Source organism: Lynx rufus, unplaced genomic scaffold (genome assembly GCF_022079265.1).
Source record: "Lynx rufus isolate CCGP_SWC_20201006 ecotype Redwood Valley unplaced genomic scaffold, mLynRuf1.p SCAF_3, whole genome shotgun sequence".
Lineage (NCBI taxonomy): Eukaryota > Metazoa > Chordata > Mammalia > Carnivora > Felidae > Lynx > Lynx rufus.
In genome coordinates, this window is record NW_025814845.1 from 2,176,322 (window position 1) to 2,201,550 (window position 25,229).

The 25,229-nt window shown below is 53.7% G+C and overlaps 1 protein-coding gene across 1 annotated transcript in view; it reads left to right on the forward strand.

Moving 5' to 3' along the window:
• Positions 1–25,229, forward strand: part of EVC2 (EvC ciliary complex subunit 2) — a 135,209-nt gene that overhangs the window by 73,222 nt on the left and 36,758 nt on the right. The window contains exons 9-14 of the mRNA XM_047091307.1: positions 763–1,087; positions 9,453–9,692; positions 11,857–12,032; positions 14,788–14,947; positions 18,508–18,962; positions 24,412–24,616. Of these exons, the coding sequence (XP_046947263.1) occupies positions 763–1,087; positions 9,453–9,692; positions 11,857–12,032; positions 14,788–14,947; positions 18,508–18,962; positions 24,412–24,616 (1,561 nt within the window). The remainder of the gene's footprint in view (positions 1–762; positions 1,088–9,452; positions 9,693–11,856; positions 12,033–14,787; positions 14,948–18,507; positions 18,963–24,411; positions 24,617–25,229) is intronic.

The window sequence follows — 25,229 nt, forward strand, 5'->3', positions numbered from 1 at the left end:
GCACGACCCCGGTGGTGTCAGACTTCTAAAGCTTCAGGTTTTGTGCTCTGCTGTTGCTAATACCCTGTGGTAATCTCCGTAAGCAGGGTTCCCTCCCCACCACCCCCAAAACCCGCAGTTCTTATCTCCCCCAAATCAACCCTCTGCAGCTCCTACTTTCCACGATTCTACTTGTAGACTTGCAGTTTTGTTCTCTTAGTCCTCAGATTGATTTCTTGCATGCTCAGAATGATTTGATACTTACCCAGCTGTGTTTGAGGGACGAGGCAAGCTTAGGGTCCCCCTGCTCCTCTGCCGTCCTAACTTCTCCCTAGTTTTTTTTAATGTCCTTTTTCTGTTCCAGGATCCCATCCCGGGCACCGTATTACATTTAGTTGTTATTTCCACAAGATGACTTAATCAGAACAAAGTAAAATCGGCTTTATTTTAAAATCCTCCAGATATATTAACTGTCCATTTTTCCCTTGGCCTCCTCGTTGTTGTTGAAGCGTTACTTGTTGACAAAGATGAGGCCTTATATTAGTTGTATTCCTTGTAGTTTCCAGCCTGGCACCCTGCAAACTGACTACTGAAGAATCTGCTAATTTGGTCTCTGGCCGACAGTAACAGGCTGGAGCAGGAGGGAGGGAGGAAGAGGAGGAGGAAAAAGGGAAAAAGAAAGGCGTTACCTACAAATCGTTCAAAACTTCAGAGCTCTGTGGGACCTTCGGTGTCTGCTGTGACTTCACGGAGTGGACTGCTCTTGGCTTTTGTGTCCCCCAGGTTGGAGATTGCAACCCTGAATCGGGCCGACTCAGCCCTGGAGGCTTGTCGAACCCAAATCAGCAGAGATATCATCGCCCTTCTGCTGAAGAATCTGACCAGCGCTGGCCACCTCTCCCCCCAAGTAGAGAGGAGGATGGGCTCCATTTTCAAAACGCAGTTTCTGTTGCTGGAGAAAGAAATACAGGAGGAGTATGATCGGAAGATGGTGGCATTGACAGCTGAATGTGACCTGGAAACGAGAAAGAAGACAGAGAACCAGTACCAGAGGGAGATGGCGGCAATGGAAGAAGCAGAAGAATTGCTGAAACGTGTCAGTGAGAAGGTAAGGCAGCTTTGAAAGGAAGGCTTCACTCTCCTGTCTGCTTTCTCTCAGGGATTCATCATTTATCCATCCGTCTGCCCGTCCATCCACCCATTCACTCATCACCCATCCATCTATCCATCCACCCATCCATCCACCTGTCCATCCACTTATCCATCCACCCATCCATCCATCTACCCAGCACCCTTCCATGCACCCATCCACCCACCCATTCACCCATCCACCCATCCATCCATCCTTTCACCCACTCACCACCCTTCCATCCACCTGTCCATCTATATACCCATTCATCCATCTACCTATCACTCTTTTAATCCACTCATCTATCCACCCATCCATCCATCTACCCACCACCCTTCCATCTATCCATCCATCCATCCACCCATCCTTTCACCCACCCACCACCCTTCCATCCACCCATCCATCTATACATCCATCCACCCATCCATCCATCTACCCAGCACCCTTCCATGCACCCATCCACCCACCCATTCACCCATCCACCCATCCATCCATCCTTTCGCCCACTCACCACCCTTCCATCCACCTGTCCATCTATACATCATCCATCCATCCATCCATCCATCTAGAATTTATTTAGAAAGGATTTATTGATCACTTACAGTCTCCATGCACTGGGCTAGGCAGTGAAGTACAGAGGAAAATGAGACATGGTTCTTGAGTTCAAGAAGTTCACAGTTCAATGAACGATCTTCACGTTTAGAAGGTGTGACCTCATTCAACTATTTGAGAATAGAGATGTGTTCACAGTGCTGTGGGAGGTCATGGGGAGAGTAGAAAGCATGCATCCACGGAGAGCGTGGCCCAGGGAGGTGGTGACGTCAGCGTGTGTGGGTGTCCGTCTGGGCTGCGTGGTGCTAGACAGCGGAGCCCTCCAGTACCAGCTCCATTGTCAGACAGACCTGGACTCCCTTTGCAGTATATTGCGGTTCAGTTCCTGGGGGCCTGGATGAGCCTGCCTGGCTGTGAACCAGGGCTGAGGGCGCCCCCTCTCAGGGTGACTGGGAGAGGCGATGCAGGAAAAGTAGCCAAGAGGTGTTGGCTGCCCCAGGCTCAGTGCACAGTGCTCAGCTCTGAGAGTTCTGACCCTCGGCCTTCCCGGGCTGGCTTCTGTTGACCAGAGATCAGTTCTCATTTCTCTAAGAAACCTGTCAGTTTCTGTTTTGAGAGGAATCATACTAGAGTTCTTCACTGAGTGCATCCAGTCAAGCCTGATGTCTGCCTTCCTCTGTGAAAGAGGCTCAGTCCCTGGGACTTGAGCCCCCATTTCCTGGTCTAGAAATCGGTCATCCTCAGGAGGTCTAACACCTATTTAGGAAGGAACAGGCTTCTGAACTGCTAACTCCTGTTCCCCAGCCTGCCGGCCATGCCCAGATTCCCCTGGACGTGGACAAACAGGGCCCACAGCTTGTGGCCCTCCGGTGGCCATCTGTTGTCGGCCTGCAAGCTGGGTGGTGATGAAAAGAGGCGAGATTCATGCCTTGCCCCCGGGGTCCCCCTCCCCTTAACATGCATCTCGTTTTAGGGTGATGCTCATTTTCTGCTCGGCTCCTGTATGAACTTCCTGTGACTGCTGTAACAAATTACCACAGATTTAGTAGCTTAAAGCAAGATATTTTCATTCTTTGACAATTCTGGGGGCCATAAGTCCTAAATCAAGGTGTCAGCCGTGCATACGCTTCAGAAGTCTCTAGGGGAAGGTCCTTTCTTGTCCCTCCCAGCTCCTGGTGGCTCCAGGCACTCCTTGGCTGGTGGCCACATCACTCCAGTCTTGACTTCTGTCTTCACATGCACTCTTTTAGCCCGGGATGTCATCTCTTCTGTCTCTTGTAAGGGCACTTGTCTTTGGAGTTAGGGCTCACCCAAACAGCCCAGGATGGTCCCATGAGATCCTTAACTTAATTACATCTGCAAAGATCTTCATTCTGAATAGAGTCACATGCACAGGTTCTGGATTAGGATGTGGTTTTGTGTCTGGAAGGGGTTGGGGGCACTCCTCAGCCACCAGCTTCCTGCCAGCCGACCCCGCTCTCTGACCTCCCTCCATGACTGTGCTGGTCAACACCAAGTTTCTCTAAGCCACGTGCTTCTGAAGATGGTGCTGAGCTCACAGAGCAGTGATTTGACCCCTAAACCATCGCACAGCTCCTCTTTCTCTTCTCTCCTAAATTTGTTATCATTTTTGTTCCTATGAAAGTAATACACGTTCTAGGAAAGAGGCTTGGAAAGTACTAGAAAATAGGAGACAGCAAACTAGACCCATGAGCCCAGCCTGTTTTTGTCTGGCCCGTGGATTGAGAATGTGTTTTTACATTTTTTTTTTAATTTTTTAACATTTATTTATTTTTTGAGAGACAGAGCATAAGCAGGGGAGGGGCAGAGAGAGAGGGAGACACAGAATCCGAAGCAGGCTCCAGGCTCTGAGCTGTCAGCACAGAGCCCGACATGGGGCTCGAACTCACGAACCACGAGATCGTGACCTGAGCTGAAGTCGGTCGCTCAACTGACTGAGCCCCCCGGGAGCCCCTGTTTTTACATTTTTAAAGGATTGTGAAAAATAAAAGCAAAGCAAGAAAAAAAAAGTAGAAGGATAGGATGTGTGACGGCAAACCTTAAAAGATTTATCTGGCCCTTTACAGAAAAGTTCGCCAACTCCAGCTCCAAAGCATAAAAAGAGAAACCTTGAAAAAAAAAAGTGGCACCCCCTTTGCCATCCAAGGTAGACATTCATTCAGTCTGTTTGTTTTTGAGTACCTACTGTTGCCTGACCCCAGAGATTTCAGCATCCATTTTGGCCTTTTGCTTTCTATATGTATGTTTGTTCATTTATTTTGAGAGGGAGAGCAAGTGCATCAGCAGGGGAGGGGCAGAGGGACAGGGAAAGAGAGAATCCTAAGCAGGCTCCGTGCTGTCAGCGCAGAGCCTGACGCGGGGCTCGAACTCACGAACTGTTGAGATCGTGACCTGAGGTGAAACCGACGGTCAGACGCTTAACCGACTGAGCCACCCAGGCACCGTCTCTATTTTTTTTTAACAAAGTAAAGTTTAAGCAGTTCATAAAATTGCATATCTTGCTTGTTCCCGCTTAATATCACGGTGTAAATAGTTTCTGATCTTATTAGACGCTCCCACACTTCGCGCTCGCTGCATGCAGGTGTGGTTCTAAGCACGGCGCGCAGACCTTCTCGTCACATCTTCACACCCCCTGAGTGAGGTGGGAATTGATAGGATCCCACTTTTACAGCTGAGGAAACGGATTTGGAGAAGGTCACCTGCCCGAGGACACGTGGGTGGGGCCAAGACGCAGAGCCGCCAGGCAGCGAGCGCCAACCCCGCACCTCCCTGCAGCCATGGTGCGTTGGCACGCCATACCCCCCTGCTGCCCTGTGCCAGGCTAACCCATCCTGCTGCCTCCTACCTTTAGCTCCCAGAAGGCTGCCTACAACAATGTGGTTGTAAGTGTTGCCTCATTATTGGCGCAGGTAGTTGGGGTCCTGAGAAGGGATGGCGGGACAAGCGTGTTCCTGCCTGGCCTCACTCCCCAATCTGCAGGCCCGAAGCAGGAGGCTGCCATCGCTCTGGGTCCTTTGAGTCACCCTGTTCAGAAACCGGTCGCCTTGCTTGAGCCAGTTCGCTTCCAAAAATAGCATCTGAACGGCAAAAGTCTTCCCTTCCGGTCCGTGCAAGCCACTCCCTGTTAACAAAAACTACCAGTGACCTCGTAACTTACCTATATGTTTATCACAGTCGTCTTTAAAGAAAATGCGTGAAAATATTTTGGGCATATTATTCCATTAAGAACTAGTTTTTTATTTACAAAATTTTTATAATGTTATTTATTTTTGTGTGAGAGAGAGAGAGAGAGAGAGAGAGAGTGAGTGGGGGAGGGGCAGAGAGAGAGGGAGACACAGAATCGCAGGAAGCAGGCTCTGGGCTCCGAGCTGTCAGCACAGAGCCCGATGTGGGGCTCGAACTCACGGACTGCGAGATCATGACCTGAGCCGAAGTCAGACGCTCAACCGACTGAGCCACCCAGGCGCCTCATAAATCCAGACTTCCAGCTTCTTTTAAAAAATGGGGAGATGTGCCACGGTGCGCCCGTGTTCTTGCAGAGCCCCCGTTGGTGGGCTGAGCAGTGGGTGGCCCGTAGGCAGGGCTTCTCTCCATTGTGTCCACTCTCCACCACCCCTTAGCGCCCCTCATACCAGGACACCTCACTTGCTTCTATATGCTCACCTGCTCGATAGGCCCTTGGTGGGGGGCTCCCCTGCTTTACAGCATAGCCTTCTCATCTGTGCCCCAGGAGGACTGAGCTCGGTCAGGGGGTGAACACATTTCTGCAGGTCTCTGGACCCTGAACGCAGGAGGGCAGCGTAGATGGAAGCGAGGGGGGCTCGCATCAAAATTGGTTTTAGTGGGCGCCCGGGTGACACATTCGGTTAAGTGACCGACTTCAGCTCAGGTCCTGACCTCACAGCTGGTGAGTTCGAGTCCCGCGTCAGGCTCTCTGCTGACAGCTCGGAGCCTGGAGCCTGCTTTGGATTCTGTGCCTCCCTCTCTCACTGCCCCTCCCCTGCTCGCTCACTCGCTGTCTCTCTCAGAAGTAAACATTAAAAATTCTTAATTGGTTTTAGGGAATGCTTCACTACGACACAAGCATATCATTGCTTCGTGCCTTATTCTTCAGAAATGTAATTCTGAACAAGGACAGATAACTTTATTTTAGGATTTCCGTGCATGCGCGTGTGCTCTACATACGTCCTGACTGCGAGAAGCCATGTGGATTTCACCCAACGTTTCGCTCCTGTTAATTAAAATAAATTGAGGTGTGCGGCTTGGATTTCATACTGTCAGGAAAAGAAGGTCACTTTGATGAGTGAATCAGCCTAACTGGGCACCAGCTCCTGTCTCAGCAGCAGATCGTCCTGTGGTGCCCACACCCCCCTGACTGTGGGTGAGCTGCATTCTCTAATTCAGATGAAAGCTGTGAATAACCACTTCTGTCCACAAGAGTGGCTCACAGAAGTCTGATCCGATCCTTTTTGTACAATCAGCGCTTTTTTTTAATGTTTTTATTTATTTTTGAGACCGAGAGAGACAGAGCATGAGTGGGGGAGGGGCAGAGAGAGAGAGGGAGACACAGAATCCGAAGCGGGCTCCAGGCTCCGAGCGGCCAGCACAGAGCCCGACGTGGGGCTCGAACCCACGAACCGTGAGATCATGACCTGAGCTGAAGTCAGACACTTAGCCAACTGAGCCACCCAGGTGCCCCTGTATGATCAGCTTTTAAAACAAGACCGTGTGTTTTCTGGTGGCCGAGGCAAACCGTTGATACGGGGGTGGTCCCTGGAGATGTGGCCGGGAGGATGCATGTGGAGGTCCGTGACCTCGGGGGGCTGTGGCTGCTGCTCTTCACAGATGTGGGGTGTCGTTGCACCCCAAGGGCAGGGATTGTCCTGGGTGGGCTGCTGGGCTTTTGGGGGGCCCTGTGTAAATAACACTCTTCTATCTGAGCCGGATTCTGAGCAAATTCAAACGTAAGGAACAAGAACTAGAAAGGAGAAGCACATCTGTATCACCTTTATAGGCTTTTGTGAGTGATCGGAAACGCAGGCGGCAGGTCTGGGCACCTGGCCACATGGGTCACTGAGAACACAGAGCATTGGCGGGCGTACGGTGGTTCCTGCTTAGCCGGAGGGGCTACATACAGCCCTCTCCCTCTGTCCCCATCCCCCTTCTGCCTCCCCTGCGTCTCCATTTAGCCTACACAGCCACCACCCAACCCCTCATGCCACCCGAGGCCACGGTCTCTTGACCTTGACCCCTGGAATGGCTGTGCTCTCTGCCTCACGGACACGGGCACCTTCCCCTGACTTTGCTCCAACGTCTATGGCTGCAGAACACAGAGCCCGAAGATTCTGGTTTCACCTCCTGTCCTCTCCTGGCACGGGTAGGAGCTGGGGAGAGACCCTCAGCTTCCCGGAGCTTGTGTGACTTCACCTATGAAGTGGACTGTGTTCATTTTCTGTCCCAAATCGCCACACGTCTAGCAACTTCACATCACACCCACTGACCATTGTTTCTGCGTCCGGGAGTCTGGGCACAGTTTAGCTGAGTTCTCTGCAGGGTCTCAGAGGCCTGCCGTCTGGGCCTCAGCTGGGCTGCCTTCTCTGGAGCTTGGGGCCCTGGTCCCAGCTCTTCGGTCGTGCAGAGAATTCACCTTCTTGCAGTGTGGACTCGGGCCCTCAGCTCCTGTAGGTTTCCCTTCTCCACGTACTGTTCTTCTTAAGAGGCTGCTCGCTTCTCCAAGGCCAGCAGAAGAGCGTCTCTCTGTTCAGGAAGGCCCAGCGCATCTTTCCAGAATGCTCACCTCCTGTATTCGGGCCCACCCAGGATCCTTTCCCCCCCCACCCCCCTGGTTAACCTCAAGTCAACTGATCAGGGACCTCCGTTACATCATCAAGACCCGTTCACTTTTGCCACGTAATAACCAAGTCATAAGGCGACGGTCCTGTCAGGTTCAGAGTTCATGTCCACACTCAAGGGGGAGGGACCTATATGATGTGTATACCACGGGGCCAAGAAGCTGGGGACCATCTTAGAAGTCTGCTCCCCAGGGGGAATTAATTACCCTCTCCTCCTGGGATGTGGGTCTTTTCTGGTAGTGGGATGTGAAGGCAGCAGGAACTCAGCGTAGGTGTGTCTTTTCCTTCCTTCCTTCCTTCCTTCCTTCCTTCCTTCCTTCCTTCCTTCCTTCCTTCATAATGACCACAAGGAACACAGGTCTCCAGTGGCCATTTCTTAACTACTCTGCCTCCTTTTTTTACCCAAATCAGCTCAACTCTGGCCTGATTGCTGGTATTTTCCTCTTCAATTGAGTTAAGAATGAAAGATGATGGAAATAAGCCCGAGAGCCTAACAGCACAATCCATTAATGTTTCCATTCTGCAAGCTATTTTCGGGCAGTTTGATTTGCAGATTTCCATCCCTGTGAATTTTCTGCTTTGAGATTGTTCTGAAAAACATGAAGATAACGGTGAAGGACAGGTTGCAACAGTATTTCCCAGAGCTTAGCAGCCTTATCATTGCCAGCTTGGGACTTGTGTGTGTGTGTGTGTGTGTGCGCGTGTGTGTTGCCATGTGAGTGTATAGGTGCTGTGTGTGCATGTACGGATCCATGTGCACACATTCGTATGCACTCTGCATTGCAGTATGCATGTGTGTGCATGTGCATACATGTATTCACTGTGTGTTGCTGTGTGTATATATACTTGCTGTGTGCACACGCATGTATGCATATGCATGTGAGTGCACACGTGTGTGCACTGTGTTGCTGTGTGCATGTTGTAGATGTGTGCACATGGGTGTATGCATTGTGCATTGCTGTGTGCATGTATGCATGTGTGTGTGTGCATGCATGCACATGCACTAAGTATTATGTGTATGTATATTTGCTGTGCGCATGTGCATATATGCATGTGCACATGTGTGTTCTGCACTGTGTGTTGCTGTGTGCATGTGTTTGGTGTGTGCATCTGTGTGCGTGGATGCATGTGCGTGTGTGTGCGTGCATGTGCACGTGTGTGCGTGGATGCATTTGAACATGTGTGTATGCACTGTGTTGCTGTGTGCATGTGTGTTTGGTATGTGCATGTGTGTACCTATATGCACGTGCACGTGCGTATGCATTGCGCATTGCTGCGTGCATGTGTGCATGTGTATGTGTGTGCATGCATGCGTGTGCACTAAGTATTGTGTGTGTGTGTATATTTGCCGTGTGCATGCGCATATATGCGTGTGCACTTTGGTCTCGTGCACTGTGTGTTGCTGCGTGCATGTGTTTGGTGTGTGCATCTGTGTGCGTGGATGCATGTGCGTGTGTGTGCGTGCATGTGCACGTGTGTGCGTGTATGCGTTTGAACATGTGTGTATGCACTGTGTTGCTGTGTGCATGTGTGTTTGGTATGTGCGTGTGTGTACCTATATGCACGTGCACGTGCGTATGCATTGCGCATTGCTGCGTGCATGTGTGCATGTGTATGTGTGTGCATGCATGCGTGTGCACTAAGTATTGTGTGTGTGTGTATATTTGCCGTGCGCATGCGCATATATGCGTGTGCACTTTGGTCTCGTGCACTGTGTGTTGCTGCGTGCATGTGTTCGGCGTGTGCATGTGGGTGGCTGGACGCACGTGTGTGCGTGTACGCATTTGAACGTCCGTATATGCACCGTGTTGCTGTGTGCACGTGTGTGTGTGTGTGTGTGTGTGTGTGTGCACTTGCATGTGGCACGGGCATGCCTGTTTGACGAGTAATCTCTCCCGTTGCGCCTCCCTTTCCCGCAGTGGGCTGTGGAGTGCAACGGCCTCCTGCGGACCCTGCACGGCCTGGAGCAGGAGCACCTCAGGAGGTCCCTGGCTCTGCAGCGAGAGGAAGACTTTGCCAAGGCGCACAGGCAGCTGGCCATTTGCCAAAGAAGCGAACTGCACAACATCTTCTTTACCCAGATACAAAGTGCCGTTTTCCAAGGGGAACTGAAGCCAGAGGCGGCGAAAACGCTGCTGCAGGATTACTCCGAAATACAGGTGAGGCCTCACATCGGCTCGCGGTGAGGGAAGAGTGACTTCCCCGCCCCGTCTCTCAGGGGTTTCTCCTCTGCCGGAGTGAGTCCCGTCTCTTCCTTTCTCTTCCTTTCGGTTGCGTCCAGTGAACTGACCGCCTTTTCCTTCCTCCCCTTGACGTGTGCGTGAGTTGTCAGTAAACCGGGCAGTCGGTGGCTTGAAGCCCAGGCCGGGGACGCCGGCTGACTCGGGTTCGAATTCCTGTCCGACCAGCCATCAGCTCTGCGAATTGAGGCAAATTGCCTGACTCCCCCGATCCCGTTCCCTCAGCCTGCAGAATGGGGGTAATAGAGCGGATTCATGGAAGAGCCTGTGCCTGGCACATTATACCCTTAATATATATACAGCAGTTAAAAATCTATAAATACACGTGTGCATGCACGTGCGCATGCATCCGTGTGTACCTGGGGTTTACTCTCTGTGGATACTCCTGGGTGAATCCGTGTGTTTGCGTGTGAGCCTCGGTGTGAATGTTACTAATCCTGATGGAATAAAGTCCCGAACATCAATGGGAATAGCCGATCTGAGACCGTCACCACCGCTGAGGAATTTCTCCGGCCCGCACGGGATATTTTGCACGCGCGTTTACACCCGCAGAGTGAAACCACCGGCGTGCAGCCATGCGAGCAGATTTCTGGTCCCGGCACAGGCCCGGCGAGGGAGGGCTGTGAGGAGTGGGGCCGTGCCAGAGGAGACCAAGTGACCGTCCCCAAAAGGCTCCCGAAAGTGGGTTTTCCAGGGTGAGAGGGCCCCCGTCAGGAGGCACCACGCGTGAGGAGAACAAGCCAGCCTCTCCGGGTTGTTCCCACTCAGACTTCAGCGGGAGTAGATACAGGAAGGATTCTGTTGTCTTCCTGGTTAGGCCTTCAGACCCCGTGGCATCCCTTAAGTACTGACCAGTTATGGAGTCATCTTTCTCCTCATGGCGGGCGGTGGCTGACTGGCAACACGTGGGCGTTCGAGCTAGAACGAGTGCGTGATTGTTAGCAGTAATGGGGTCAGGAAGGTGACTTCCATGGGTGATAATTGTCCCACAGCACAGGCATCTGTGCTGCAAGGCGCTTTTCCTTCCGAAACTGGCTCGAGTCAGTGGTTCGCACGGACCCGGTTTTGTGGAGGGCAGGAATATTGCCTCAGTGTTCCCGGTAGATCGATTCTGCTGCTGGTGAGTCAGGAACGTGCTGGTGTTCGGCCGTATCGGACCGACCGTTCTGCTTTTCCGTCTGGACGGTGCAGGTTCCCAGGTGTCGGGAACTGGAGACATCGCAGCTTTAGGGGGAGAGGAGACTGGCCGTGGTATCATATGTATCTTGTAGAACAAAGCGTTGATCTCTCTGGCGACCCCCTGCAGGGACTGTATTTCCATGGCTGGGGAAAGACAGCAGAGCCACTCAGTGGGATAGCACAGCTTAAGCCAATGTTTTGATTACCGCTGGTCCAATGACTGCCCATCTAACTACTGTGCCACTCGTTAAAGCGGCACTTGATAGCAGCCTGAATTTAGAGCACAGGTCCTGGAATTAGATCACTGAGTTCAAATCCCTGCGCAGCCATTGGCCAGCAGTTTGCTGGCCTCTGTGACGTGGGAACAATTGTTCTCTCTCTCGAGATGAAGTTGGATAAGGCGAGGAACACTCTGGGCCCAGGACGGAACCAGAGAAGATACCCAGGTATCTGATAACCTCATAACCCAGGTTATCATCAGCGTCTTATGTTTGGTTGCGCTTTGTCATCTTGTCTCCCGTCTCCTGCCGGAGTATGGAGGTTCGGGGGGTCAATTCAGGTGTCTGATTTACCCCCAGGATGTTCGTACCTGTGCCGGTGCTGTGTTTTGGGAACCGCGTGGGTGAAGGCTGAGCCACTGAGCGAAATCCGCTTCCCTTTTCCTAGGGCAGGAAAGATGTTTCGACAACCCCCAGCTATCTGGGTCTAGAATGCACTCATTTCTTATTAGTATGTAATTTTCTTCTAAGCCCTTGTTAATGGCAGGGTGGTTGAAGGTGATCACCCCCATGCCCCTACCCCTGTGCGTTTTCTTCAGAAAGGAAATGGAATGCTTTACATGTCTAGAATGTTCTCTAAATGTCAATGAGGCATATTTTCTTGATTTTTTTTTTTTTCTAAACAGGAGAAATTGGAAGAGTTAATGGACTTTTTCCAAGCTAGTAAGAGATACCATCTAAGTAAAAGATTTGGCCACAGGGAGTACCTGATCCAGAACATGCAGTCGTCAGAGACCCGTGTGCAAGGCCTTCTGAGCGCCGCTGATGCTCAGCTGACCGTGTTCATCCAGAAGCATGAGAGGTGAGACCTGAGAGCCATCACGGATGACACACACAACCCCCTTGTCCCATCGTTCCTCATCAGGGATCGTTCACGCTGCTTGGTCAGCGAATACACTGACTGCTCCTTACTTCGTAAGAAAGATTCTCCAGTTGGAAGAATCCTTTGCATTGTAGAATTTTACAAACGTAAGTGATAGTTGAGACATCCATACGACGAACCTTCCCTGTGCCCATCATACAATCTCCGTGATCAATCTTGATGTTGCTCCACATCCCCCCAGTTATTTTTTTTAGTGTTTATTTATTATTATTTTGAGAGACAGAGCGCGAGGGGCAGGTGGAGAAGCAGAGAGAGAGGGACACACAGAATCGGAAGCAGGCTCCAGGCTCCGAGCTGTCAGCACAGAGCCTGACGTGGAGCTCAAACCCACGGACCACAAGATCGTGACCTGAGCCAAAGTCGGACGCTCAATCGACCGAGCCACCCAGGCACCCCTCCTCCAGAGTTATTTTAAAGCAAATCCCCAACATCTCGCTGCGAGATCAGTGGTGGAGGCTTAACATGGGCTGTGTGGTGGGAGAGCCCACTTCCCCTTGAACTTGGGAGTGAAGTCTGAACACACAGAGGCTTGGGGCACCTGGGTGGCTCAGTCGGTTGAGCGTCCCACTCTTAATTTCAGCTCAGGTTGTGATCCCGGGGTCATGGGATTGAACCCTGAGCCGGGCTCTGTGCTGGGTGTGGTGCCTACTTGGGATTCTCTCTCCCTCTCTCTCTGTTTCTCTCTCTGTCTCGGTCTCTCCCTCTGCCCCTCTACCCTACTCAGGTGCACATGTGCTCTCTCTCTCTTTCTAAAATAAATCAATACATACACACACAGATGCTGGTCTTGGATCACACGTGGTCTTTCTCTGCAGCTCCAGGGTACCGTGTGGTTGGTGAAAACGCACCTTCCTGCCAGGGCAGCCTCTGCTCTTCTGCATCCATCCTTCCTTCCTTCCTTCCTTCCTTCCTACCTTCCTTCCTTCCTTCCTCCTTCCTTTCTCCTTCCTTCCTTCCTCCCTTCCTTCCTTCCTTCCTTCCTTCCTTCTTTCCTTCCTTCCTTCCTTCCTTCCTTCCTTTCTTTCTTCCTTCCTTCCTTTGAGGTACTTGATTGCAAACAACGACACTTACTCTTTCTGGTTATGAGAAGCTCTGAAATAAACAGAGGCCTGACTATAAAGCTGGCTTTCCAGGACAGTCTGTGGTTTTCTGAATTGATTCCGCCATCTTGGTAATTTTATTAGGGCTCTGCAGCTCTCCCGCCCTACCAAATGAGGATGCTGTAAGGTGCAAATTATGCGAACACTCCCTACCCAAAGATGCTAATGAATTTGTCACTGCAGTTGCCTTGACACTCCTGATTAATTTTCACCCAAGTCAAAGAAACCGTTCCTTGCCTTGAACTGAAACACCGGACAGCTGGTCGAACTGTCGTGAGCCACAACTAGGCAGGTGTGTCCTATCTCTGACTTTTAAATTCTATTTTAAGAAGTTGGCCCAGACTTCTGTTTCTAAGGCATGTATCCACCGTGCATTCATTCATTCATTCATTCGCCTATTCACTCCTTCAAGAAGCTTCCATGGATAAACTACCCTGTGGGAGCAGAGGGCCCAGCCCAGTGATGCAGGCCGACTGGGACTAGTAGTGGGAATCACAGCAACAGACTGCATCGGTCAGGATTCTGGAGAAAAACAACCAGTCAGATAGGTACGGGGAGTTGGCGCGCACAGTGACAGAGGCCGAGAAGCCCACCATCTGTCATCTGCAAGCCGGAGACTCAGCAAAGCGGGTGGCGGAGTTCAATCTGAGTCCAGAGGCCTGAGAACCAGAGGGCATCCCAGCCTGGGAGCAGCAGAAGGTGAGGCGAGGAGTCCAGCTGAAGCAGTGAGACTGGAAAAAAGGGGGCAGATTCCTCCTTCCTCTGTCGTGTGTTCTGTTCAGTCCCCTGCTGGATTGGCTGGGGTCCCCCCACATGGAGGAGGGTGGGCGGTCTGCTTTGCCCTCTAATGTCTCCTGGAAACCCCCTCCCAGACCCACTCAGACACAGCGCTTACTGTGGGTGCCCTGCGGCTACCCAGGTGAACGTGAAGAATTAACTCTTCACAGGGTATTTCCTACCTTTACTTCTTGGACTTCCGTTGTTTTTTTGTTTTGTTTTGTTTTTAATTTTTTTTAATGTTTATTCTTGAGAGAGACAGAGTGCGAGCCAGGGGAGGGGCAGAGAGAGGGGGAGACACAGAATCCGAAACAGGCTCCGGGCTCCACGCTGTCAGCACAGAGCCCGACGCGGGGCTCGAACTCAGGAACCGCGGGATCATGACCTGAGCCAAAGTCGGACGCTTAGCCTCCCGAGTCACCCAGGCGCCCCCACTTGGACTTCCATCGTGACAATCCCATCACCAGGAACTGACCCACCGTCTCCTCTTGGAAAACTGTGGTGGCCCCTTGAGCGCCACTCTTTCCCAGAACTCTTGCCCAGCCTTGGCCCAAACCGGCGGGTTTCTGAGGTTGAGCCTTCTGTGCACGTCTCTAGCGACGCTGACTTCGCCCTTCCTGTATTTCGGGAACTTCCTGGCTGCCTGTTCCGCTTCTGCTCCTTCAGGGTGAAGGAAGACTTTCTCTGATCAAACCAAACTCAGGCAGAGATGACCGTCCAGCCACACCAACAGCTGGGCTGAGAGTGGGTTTGCAGCGTGCCTCAGCCACCTCTCTCTCTCTCTCTCTCCCTCCTAGAGCAGGGTACCTGGATGAGGACCAGATGGAGGCCCTGTTGCAGCGCACCCAGACGGAAGTCTTTTCCATCAAACAGAAGCTGGACAATGACTTGAAGCAGGAGAAGAAGAAGCTGCACCAGAAATTAATCCTTAAGAGAAGGCGAGAGATACTGCAAAAGGTATGTAAGGACTCGCGCCCTTGACGCTTTGTGTGACCTTCCCGAGCCCTCGCGGGGCGCCGGGCACCCAGAGCACGGCCGAGGATCTCCCAGAGCCACGCGCCGTGCCTGGCAGAGACTCACTAGAACGCGGTGTCCGGAAGGTCCTGCAGGTGCCGTCCAGCCTGGGCAGAGCAGAGAGTCCTGGTGTGTTGGTCCCGCCCACCGGGGCCAGGAGTGAGGGCAGGGGGAGTGAAGAGTGAGCGATGGGTACCCTCGCGCTCACTGAGGGCTTGCTCAGCCCTGTGCTAAGTTTGCTGCAGGAGATGTCTCACTGAGTCCCTACATTAACCCTGTGAGGTCAGTACTAGCATTGGCTCCTTTTGTTTTCGTGTTAGTTTTCTTTTTTTACATTTGTTTTAATGTTTATTTTTGAGAGAGAGAGAGAGAGACAGAGTGCGAATGGGGGAGGAGCACAGAGAGAGGGCGACACAGAACCCGAAGCAGGCTCCAGGCTCCGAGCTGCCAGCACAGAGCCCGACGTGGGGCTCGAACCCATGAACTGAGATCGTGACCTGAGCCGAAGTCGGACGCTCAACCCACTGGGCCACCCAGGCGCCCTTGGTTTTGCTTTTTTAATGAGAACACTGAAGGTGAGAGAGCCTAAGTGTGGCAGCTCGAGCTGACCAGGGGCTTGTGAAGGACTGACACTCATACCTCGCGGCTCCGGAGGCTGAAAGCCTGAGATCAGGGTGGGGCTCGAACTCGCGAGGACCCTGGTGTGGGCTGCGGACGGCCGACTCTTCGCTGGGTCTGCCCACGGTGGGAGCCCTGTGGGGTCTCCTTTGTGAGGGCACGACTCCCGTCCACGAGGCCTCCACCCTCATGATCCCGGCACCTCCCAAAGGCCCCGCCTCCGAAGGCCGTCACATCAGGTGTTAGGTTTGAACGCATCAGTGCCCGAAGGGATGTGCACGTTCGGGTCATAGCGCTCAGTGGTGTGGCCACGGCGAGATACCTAGTAAGTGGCAGACATGGGGCTGAACCGAGGCCCGTGTGACTTAGGGCCTACGCTTTATCCTCATCACTAACCTCCTCTGCTCTTTGCCCACCTTGGGAGAGGCGAGACCCACAGGCAGATGTGAAAATGCCTCCCGACAGGCTCACCTCACCCGTACACTGAGTCCGGAAGCACCAATGTGCTCGATGCGCAGGAGGCCGGGATGGACGCTGGAGGTGGTGGGTGGGCGTCGTGTTCAAAGGGAGGCGAGAGTGCACTCTGCTGTGACCAGCTAGACAGGGTGAGGGCGGGGGGTGGAGGGGGCTCCCCGGGGAGGGCCCCTTGCGCCAGGCCGACGGGGAGCCGTGAAGGGTTTTCAGACAGAGAGGGACATAATCGGATGTGGGATTTAGGAAGCCCACCTAGGAGCACCCTGTTGGGGAGAGACGGTGGAGCCTGGAGGGACGGACCCACGAGAGGCTTGGGCAGATGGGAGCTGACCGGGGCCTATGCAGTGTCCCTGAGCACGGCGGGTGGGGACAGATTCAGAGCATTTCTGGGGCATACGGGGTGACACCTAGTATCGTCTGGTCCCGTTCTGGAGGGAGGGAAGGGGTTGCAGACCAACTTCCTAATTTGATCACTGGAAACCCTGCTTTTCATGATCAAGTTTTGGCCCCAACGTCAAGTGCTGATTTTCGCCTTGACTGCTCAACTCCACCCCATCCTTGACCGTTGCCTCATGCGTCTCCACTGGCTCGAGGATGAAATCAGTGGGGCCCAAGGCCACCTTTCTCTGATGGTCTGGCCTGATTTCGGGTTAGGATCCAGAAGGGTGGACGGGCTCCAGGGACTCCAGCAGGCCTCCGTGAATATTGTTTCTGGACCGTCCCGTGTCCTCACAGAACAGAACAGAGACTGTCTGCAGGTGCTGTGATAAGTCCCAGCAGGACGGACATCTTTCTGCTTGTCCGCTCGCCCTCCACCACAGGGCCCTCACCCCTCCCGCTCTCTCCCCAGGGATGTGCTTTCGCCACATTTTTTTTTTTTTTTTTGGTTTTTAATTTCTTTTTAATGTTTTTATTTATTTTCGAGACAGAGAGAGACAGAGCATGAGTGGGGGAGGGGCAGAGAGAGAGAGGGAGACACAGAATCCGAAGCAGGCTCCAGGCTCTGAGCTGTCAGCACGGAGCCCGACATGGGGCTCGAACTCACGTGAGATCATGACCCCAGCCGAAGTCGGACGCTCAACCGACTGAGCCACCCAGGCGCCCCAACATCTTTCTTTTTTTTAAGTTTATTTATTTTGAGAGAGACAGAGACGGTGCGAGTAGGAGAGGGGCAGAGAGAGAGAGACAGAGACAGAGAGACAGAGAGAATCCCAAGCAGGTTCCGTGCCATCAGCACAGAGCGTGACGTGGGGTTCGATCCCACGAACTGTGAGATGATGACCTGATCTGAAATTGAGAGTCAGACGCTTAACCGACCAAGCCACCCGGGCGCCCCTTCTCTCCTCGCATCTTAACCCGACTGAAGTGTGACCTCTTCCCTCGGGTCCCACTCGGATCTCTTGCCTTGAAGGCCTCCCCTGACCTCCTCACGTAAGTTGTCTGTCCTGGATCTCAGGGTGTTTTTTTTCCCGTTACCCCATCCGGAGCTGGGGTTCCCGTGTGCCTGGGACATGGTGAGGGTAATAGACACTCCCTGTCGTGAGCTCTGCAGTAGGCACTCCTCTGAGTCCTGCACACGGTGAAGCAACTCACTGAATCCTCACAAATGCTGTGGGAGATACATCCTGCTATTGCCCCCATTTCGCAGATGAGGATATTGGAGGCACAGAGAGGACTAGACGTTCTCTTTGGGTCACTCCTCTTGGCCATGGAGGTGCCAGGATTGGAACCCAGGTGGTCTGCCTCGTGGGCTTTACCTACTCAATAATAAGCCTTGGGGCTCATTCGATGAAGCGTCTGACTTCGGCTCAGGTCATCAGCTCACAGCTCATGGGTTCGAGCCCCGCGTCGGGCTCTGTGCGGACAGCTCGGCCTGGAGCCTGCTTCGGAGTCTGTGTCTCCCTCTCTCTCTGCCCGTCCCCCTGCTTGCTTTCTGTCTCTCAAAAAAAGAAACATTAAAAATTAAAAAATGATAATACAAGCCTCGAACAAATGAAGCTCTCACTATATTTTGGGTTACTCTCTTTTTAAAAATTTCATTTAATGTTTATTTATTTTTGAGAGAGAGAGAGAGGGAGACTGAGCAGGAGTGGGGGAAGGGCAGAGAGAGGGAGACACAGAATCCGAAGCGGGCTCCAGGCTCCGAGCTGTCAGCACAGAGCCGCATGCGGGGCTCGAACCCACGAACCCTGAGATCGTGACCTGAGCCGAAGTCGGATGCTCAACCGACTGAGCCACGCGGGCGCCCCTAGTTTGGGTTCCTTTCTTGAGGCTGGTTTTCCAAGCGTGGTCGTCGGGAAAGGACCTGTCAGCGTCCTGTGCCTCCTGCAGCCGGTTTGCACGGGGTCCCCCAGGGGGCTGTGCGCACGGACCCTGCCCTCACTTAGCTCTCCTGCCTGAAACCCCCGCAGCACAAGGAGCAGCGGAAGGAGCTGCTGTCCGTCGGGGAGGCCCTGCGAGCCGCCGAGGACGCCGGCCAGTTCCTGGGCCGCTGGGGGAGCCTGCTGGCGGAACACAGCGCCGCGCTGGAGGCGCTACAGGAGCGCCTGGACCAGGCCGCCCTGGAGGACCTCAGGGCCCTGACCCTGTCGCTGTCCGAGAAGGCCACCGAGGAGCTGCGGCGGCTGCAGAGCTCGGGGGTGGCCCAGGAGCTGCTCAAGCACGGCGTGCCCTGGCTCTTCCTGCAGCAGATCCTGGAAGAGCACGGCCGGGAGCTGGCCGCCCGGGCCCGGCAGCTCGAGGCCGAGGAGAGGGACAGGGACCAGGAGGGCGTCCAGAGCGTGAGGCAGAGACTGAAGGACGACGCCCCGGAGGCCTCCACGGAGGAGCAGGCGGAGCTGAGACGCTGGGAGCACCTGATCTTCGCGTGAGTGCCCTGCGAGCCCTCCCCCTCCTCCACCCCCCGCGAGAGGGGTCCCGCCCGTGGTCGTGGGGACAGCGGGCACTGCATAGACGGGAGCGGGGACGGCAGTTCCTTAGTCACAAGGACCGGCGGCCCAGGGGACGGGGTCACCCAGGGCCGCAGCCGGGGCCAGCGAGAGGCAGGCTTTGTAGCAAGAAGAGGGTGAGGTTCCCATGGAGGGAGGTGACTGGTGGCGAACAGGACCCTCCCCTCTCTGCTCCCGGGAACAAGGCCCTTCGTCCGCCGACCTTCTTACCAAGGGGACCAGGCACGGCTCCTGCCCATGCAGGACATATCACATGTCGTTGCTCATTCGAGGCCATTCCGAGCCCGCCCGGTTTCACCAGATGTCAACGACGTGTGATGTTGGCCCCTACTCTGAGGCCTTCCACGTCTCACTGTCTCTTCACCCGGCCCCTCCCTTCAGTCACCGATTCGGTGACTGGGCTATTTGATTTCATTCTTAATTCGAGAACTGTGTAATGACATCCGCCTGTGAGTAGGACGTACTGGGCCACAGCTGGCCACCACTTCTCGTATAATAACTGGAAAATAGCAGATAAATGGCACACCTCCTGTTTTTAAAGACGCAGGGGTGCTGTGGAAGTGATGAGGACCAGCCCAAGTCACCTGCCTCAGGGGCCAGAGCGCCACAGCCCTTTGCTTCCCGGTAGTGTTTGACAGCTGTCTGCATAGACGGAGATGTGGTGGGGCCCAAATGGGGCACCTTTTGTGGTGTCAGAGAGACCAGCAAAGCGTTTGGCAGTTGTTGGGTGCTGGCCCATCAGATCGGAAAGAGAAGAAGCTCCAAACGAGGCCAGCGTGGAGCTTTAGAGAGGAGTGAGGTGTGGACCGCGTAGACCAGAAAGCCTGGATTTAAATCCCACCAGCTGAGTGTAGGAAAGTCACCTAACCAACTTGAGCCTCATTTCTCTTGCCTTAAGCGACAATAGTAAATCACTTAGGGTGCTGTCCGCAGCACACTATACTATCGCATCGGCAAAAGGTGAAGAGAATATTTTATAAGAAGGAGTCAGCGGTAGATGTTTCTAGGCTTGATTCAGTGGCTCAGTGATTCTGTCAGGGAGCCAGTTCTCACCGTCTTTCTGCTCCACTGCCCTCCGTGTGCCTCCTTGGTCTTTGGGCTCATCCCCTCATGGTTTCAGGATGGCTGCTGCAGCTCCAGGTGTCACGCTCATTATCCCTTTTGAACATCTCAGGCATCAGTCCTTCCGATACCACCGGTCACAAGCCCATGCCTAACCCACTCACCGGCAAGAATGACACAGCCATGATTGTCGTAGACCAGAGGCAGTAAACGTTTGTTTAATGAACTAATGAACTTGACTGCGTTCCAATAAAAGTTTATTAACAGAAACGGGCAGGGGGCTGGACTTGGTCCACAGGCCGTAGTTTGCCAGTCCCTGCCTTAGACCAGTTGCAGAAGCCCCACCCTGGGGCTGTGAGGGGTATGTAGGGTAGCCCCTCCAAACAAAAGCTGAGCTGACAAGGGGCAAGGTAGTGGCCCTGGGTTAGGTCGTCAACCATGTCTAACAAGATGCCACCTTCACGGCATCGATGAGGGAGTCCATGGGTTAATATATTTAAATCCTTTAACACAACCCTTGATCTGCAGGAAGCAGAAAATGAGTAGTAGCTTTACCTCTAATATCCCTGTGCTGGAAAGAGCTCAGATTATCGGGAGAGCAGACACAGAGAGAGGCGATCACTGGCAGACGATGCCCAGGCAGGTAACCATACGGGGCACCCTGCCGGATCCAGATCTTTGCCAGGCTCCGAGGGAGGTATGCTCTGTGCGCCCACCACCGGCCTGGCACTGGGAGCCAGAGACGAGCGGGCGTGGGCCCCCGGTGCCTTGCGGCGAGGGGGCACGACCGGGGATGGGGCAGCTTGACAGAAGTCGTGGTCCTTATCTGGGGGTGAAACGGAGAGACCGGTGTGGCCGGTGTGAAGGAACAAAGTTAAAAACCAGCAGCGCGGGAGGAAAGAACAATTTCCACCCTCCACTGGGTCCATTTATTTCCAGTAATGAAGTAACCGTTTGCCTGTATGAACGTGATTGTGCCCATCTGGCAGGAACAGAGAGCCTCTTTTCCTCTTAACAAACGGACCAATCCATATTCCTTAAAGCTGCTTTTCCTTTCAAGAAACCAACCAGCCGGCCCAGAAATTTAAGCAAATAAGCAAACCCAAACAATCCGTCCGAGCCAATAAACAAAACTCAACCCCATTTAGGATACTTTTCTTGGTATAGACGCTTCACCGTCTGAGCTGATTCTTAGGCACAACTTAATTCTGAATCCAGAGCTCTGGCTGTTGGAAGTTGTTGCACGGACAGGACGGTGGAGGGGGTGTTGTGGGTCGGTGGTGGCGGAGGCCGGAGGGGAACGAGTCCTTTTCAGCATATCGGGTCAGCCCGTCTGTGTCCCCCCTCTGCCGGGCCGGCAGGCTGCACGCTGGGCATCGGTGGTCCCTCCCACCTGCCCCCCTGTGATGGGCATGGGACGGAGGGCATCTTCCTGCCAATGCCCGTCCTTCCTTGGCAGTTACCTCTCGTGGAACGGGATCTGCCCGGCTTCCACCATTTCGTGCCTCCTCCTACGCAGTGCTGGTGCCCGAGACTGACCTCACCACCAGGGAGAACGGGTCCCCGGGTGTCTGCAGGGAGTACAACCTCTCAGTTCTTCCCCATCTCTGCTTTATGGTTCTCATGTATTTCCCAGTCTTTGTTAGCGTCTGTTTTCTTGGACACACAAGACGCCGTCTCCTCTCCAAGCCGGTAAAAAGCAGACCCTTACACACCGCTTCCTAGTCCCACGAATTGTTCTCGGTGATTCACTCTGTATTCCCCCAGAGTCCCTTCGCACACTGCAACCCGCTTTGGACTCTTCGAGGCGTATAAATTAGACCTGACATCCCCATTACCGGATGGCCGTTGCCTTCAACATCATGTGGATCCATTTTGCGGAGAGTATGACCAAAGCCGCCTCTGGTTTAGTCATTCACCAGGAAAAGAGAATTCTCACCTTGCTGTCTGAAAACGCTTTATCATTTTTCTAAGGGTCGAGGAGGGTCGATGCACACGATACACATGTGTTTGTCTACTTTGCTTATTCAAGATTCCAAAAGGTTGCAGCCTTTATTACTGAGGCATTCTGAAAAAATGGCTTTGCACCGTCGTCTTAAAACACATTTTTAGAAACTTTCTGATTTCAAGCAGGATGGAGTTGCTATAAACCTGGTTGGGTAAAGTAGGAATTAACAAGGATGTGTTTGGTTTTTTTTTGTTTTTTTTTGTTTTTTTTTGTTTTTTTTTGCCAGGGAAAGCATGTCTTTGAGACTTCTTTCCTGAGCTCCTGCCTTCATTTTAAACTCCTTTAAGGCACAGATCCTCCCTGTCTCCTGTGTTTCTGTCTTATCTTTGTGCCTACACAGCAGAGCATTAAGGCCGGGCCACCCCGGGGCCGATGGGCTTGAGGATGGGCAAGAATCGTGACTCAGAGTCATTTCAAGGTTACTTTCACTTTGGATCCCGCGTGCCCTGCAAACACAGTGGGGAAAAGGTTCTCCAGGGGGTAAGGTACCAAGGAGCAGCTGGCAGCTTCCTGGCAATCTTTTATTTTTATTATTATTTTTTAACGTTTATTCATTTTTGAGACAGAGACAGAGCGCGAGCTGGGGAAGGGCAGAGAGAGAGGGAGACACAGAACCCGAAGCAGGCTCCAGGCTCTGAGCTGTCAGCACACAGCCCAGTGAGGGGCCTGAACTCACGAACTGTGAGCCTGAACTCATGACTTGAGCCGAAGTCGGACACTTAACTGACTGAGCCACGCGGGCGCCCCTTCCTGGCATTCCTTTAAAAAAGTTGACGGACCCCATGAAGTGAGAAACCCAAGACAGGATATCAAGACACGGGCCTGGGGCCTTCGAACTATTTCTGGCTGGAGGCCCACGTCAGCGGAAAGTCCTATTTCCAGAAGAGAACTTTCTAGCTGAGCTGTGGTCCCAGCCTCCCTCACTGAGCTTTGGGCGTGGTAGGGCCGGCCCCGGCCTCCCACGGCGGTCCTGCAGGTTTTTCTAAAGCAAGCGCAGGGCATATTTTATGCAGCCCGTGTGGATTGCACATTACCGGAAGAAGCAAAGAAAGCCCCCCGTTGTCAACAGAGAACATTTGTCAGATGAACTAGTGAACAGACATGCATTGCCCGAAGCAGGAAGCAGAAGAGGACTCCCCCCCACTTCCTCGCTCCTGGCCCGGCAGGAACTTCTTCTGCACTGGGGTCCCCAGCAGACTTAGCCTCACATCTCCCCAGAGACGTGGGAAAGTGAGCTCGTGGTCTGTCTGCCCGGTGGAGTGGGCCGTGGGCCTTGCCAGAAAGGAAAGGTGGGCACTTTCCTCGGCCTCCTCACCTGTAAACTGAGAATCGAGTTGCTGGAAGGACTGGCAGTGATGGAGGTAAATGGATCTTTCCTGCGGCTGCCACAGCAAAGTGTCTCAAACCGGGAGGGTATTCTCTGGCTGCCTTGGAGACCGGAAGTGTGAAGTCAGGGCGTCAGCAGGGCCGGACTCCCTCTGAGGACACGAGGACAGAGTCTGTTCCTGGTTTCTCTCAGCTTCTGGTGATGCCACTGCCCTTGGCCTCCGTCAGTTTTGTTCTGTCACTCCAGTCTCTGCCTCTGTGGTCTCAAGGCTTCCCCTGTGTATGTCTCTCTTCTCTTATGAGGACATCGGTCATGTTGGATTAAGGGCCCATCCTACTCCACTATGACCTCGTCTTACCCTACTTTCGCGTCGGCAGAAACCCCGTTTCCAAATAAGATCACGTTCAGAGGTAGTGGGGATTGGGACTTGAGTATCTTTTGGGGGGACACACAGGTCAGCCTTCAGCAGGAGATCAGTCAGCACATTCCCAGCATGGAACGGGTTTTCTCTGAGTGATGGCTGTCGGTCATCACCTCTTAAGACCCAGGGCAAGGCCCCGGCCTTTCCCCTTGTCCTCCTGAGCTGAGCTGGCCACCCCTTCTCCAGGCTGCTGGGACCTACTGCATGCTGCTGAGCGGGGTCAGCAGACGACGCTGCGTTTTCATGTGTTCCTAAAGCGAGAGCAGGCTCTGTCCCCGGTCAGGAGGGGCCAGAAGGTCTGCTGTGGCCCCGCAGACACCCTCACAGCCTCGTCCCACTGTAGCTTAGCTCCGGGACAGGGGAGTGTCCAGCACGAGATATACTCGGTGCTTGAGAGATCGCCACGGAAGGAATGCGCCAATGAAGGCACGATGAGCCTTTCCAGGCGTGGATTGAACACATGCATTTTGCTGTCTGGATCCCCCCACCCCCACCAGCCCCCCAGCCCACTTCCTCCGCATAAGAACGTCTTTGTTCTGGCTTTTCCAGGAAGCTCTGTTCCTCGGCCTTCTCCCAGTCTGAAGAGGAGCTGCTCAGGATGAGGCAGGAGGTTCACGGCTGCTTCGCCCAGATGGACAGGAGCCTGGCCCTCCCCAAAATCCGGGCCCGCGTCCTGCTGCAGCAATTTCAGACCGCCTGGCGAGAAGCAGAGTTCCAGAAGTTGGACCAGGCACTGGCTGCCCCTGAGATGCAGGTGAGAGTGATGCCCGGCAGCTCCTTGGTGGCGGACATGGGGCGTCTCTCAGCCCCCGATGCCCCCCGGGTTCATCCCATGTCGCTCTCCTCTGCAGCCGTGTCGGCATCCGGCTACTCGTAGCACCGCCAAGCTCGTCCTGACCTTACGGTGCCCGGCCCAGACCCCCTCGCCCGGGCCCTGCACTGCAGCCGCTCAAGGCTCACACCTGCTCCCTCCTTCTGGGCGTGGCTCCGGGCAAATGGGCACCACCTGGCCTGAGACACGCTCCCCCAGCCACACTCAGTGACCCGCTTGGGGTACAAAAGGCTGGCCCCTTCCATAAGTGGCATAAGGAGGATGCTTAGCTCAGGTGGGGTCAGGGAAAGAGAACCCCCCCACGCTCGACCTTGTAGTGCGATGATGGGCAGCTGCCTTTTGGGGGCACTTGTCGTGTGCCTTGAAGACAGACCGCTCTCGGAGGCCATGTTTGCCCCAGAGCCCCCCCATGGAGCCGTCAAGGCTACACCTTAACTGAGAGCCCCGCCCTTTGCCCTTCCTGACCTGGTCCCTCACTGCCTACATGCTCCCGGCTCCTCTGTCAGGAAACCAAGGTCTCCCCATCCCCATCTCT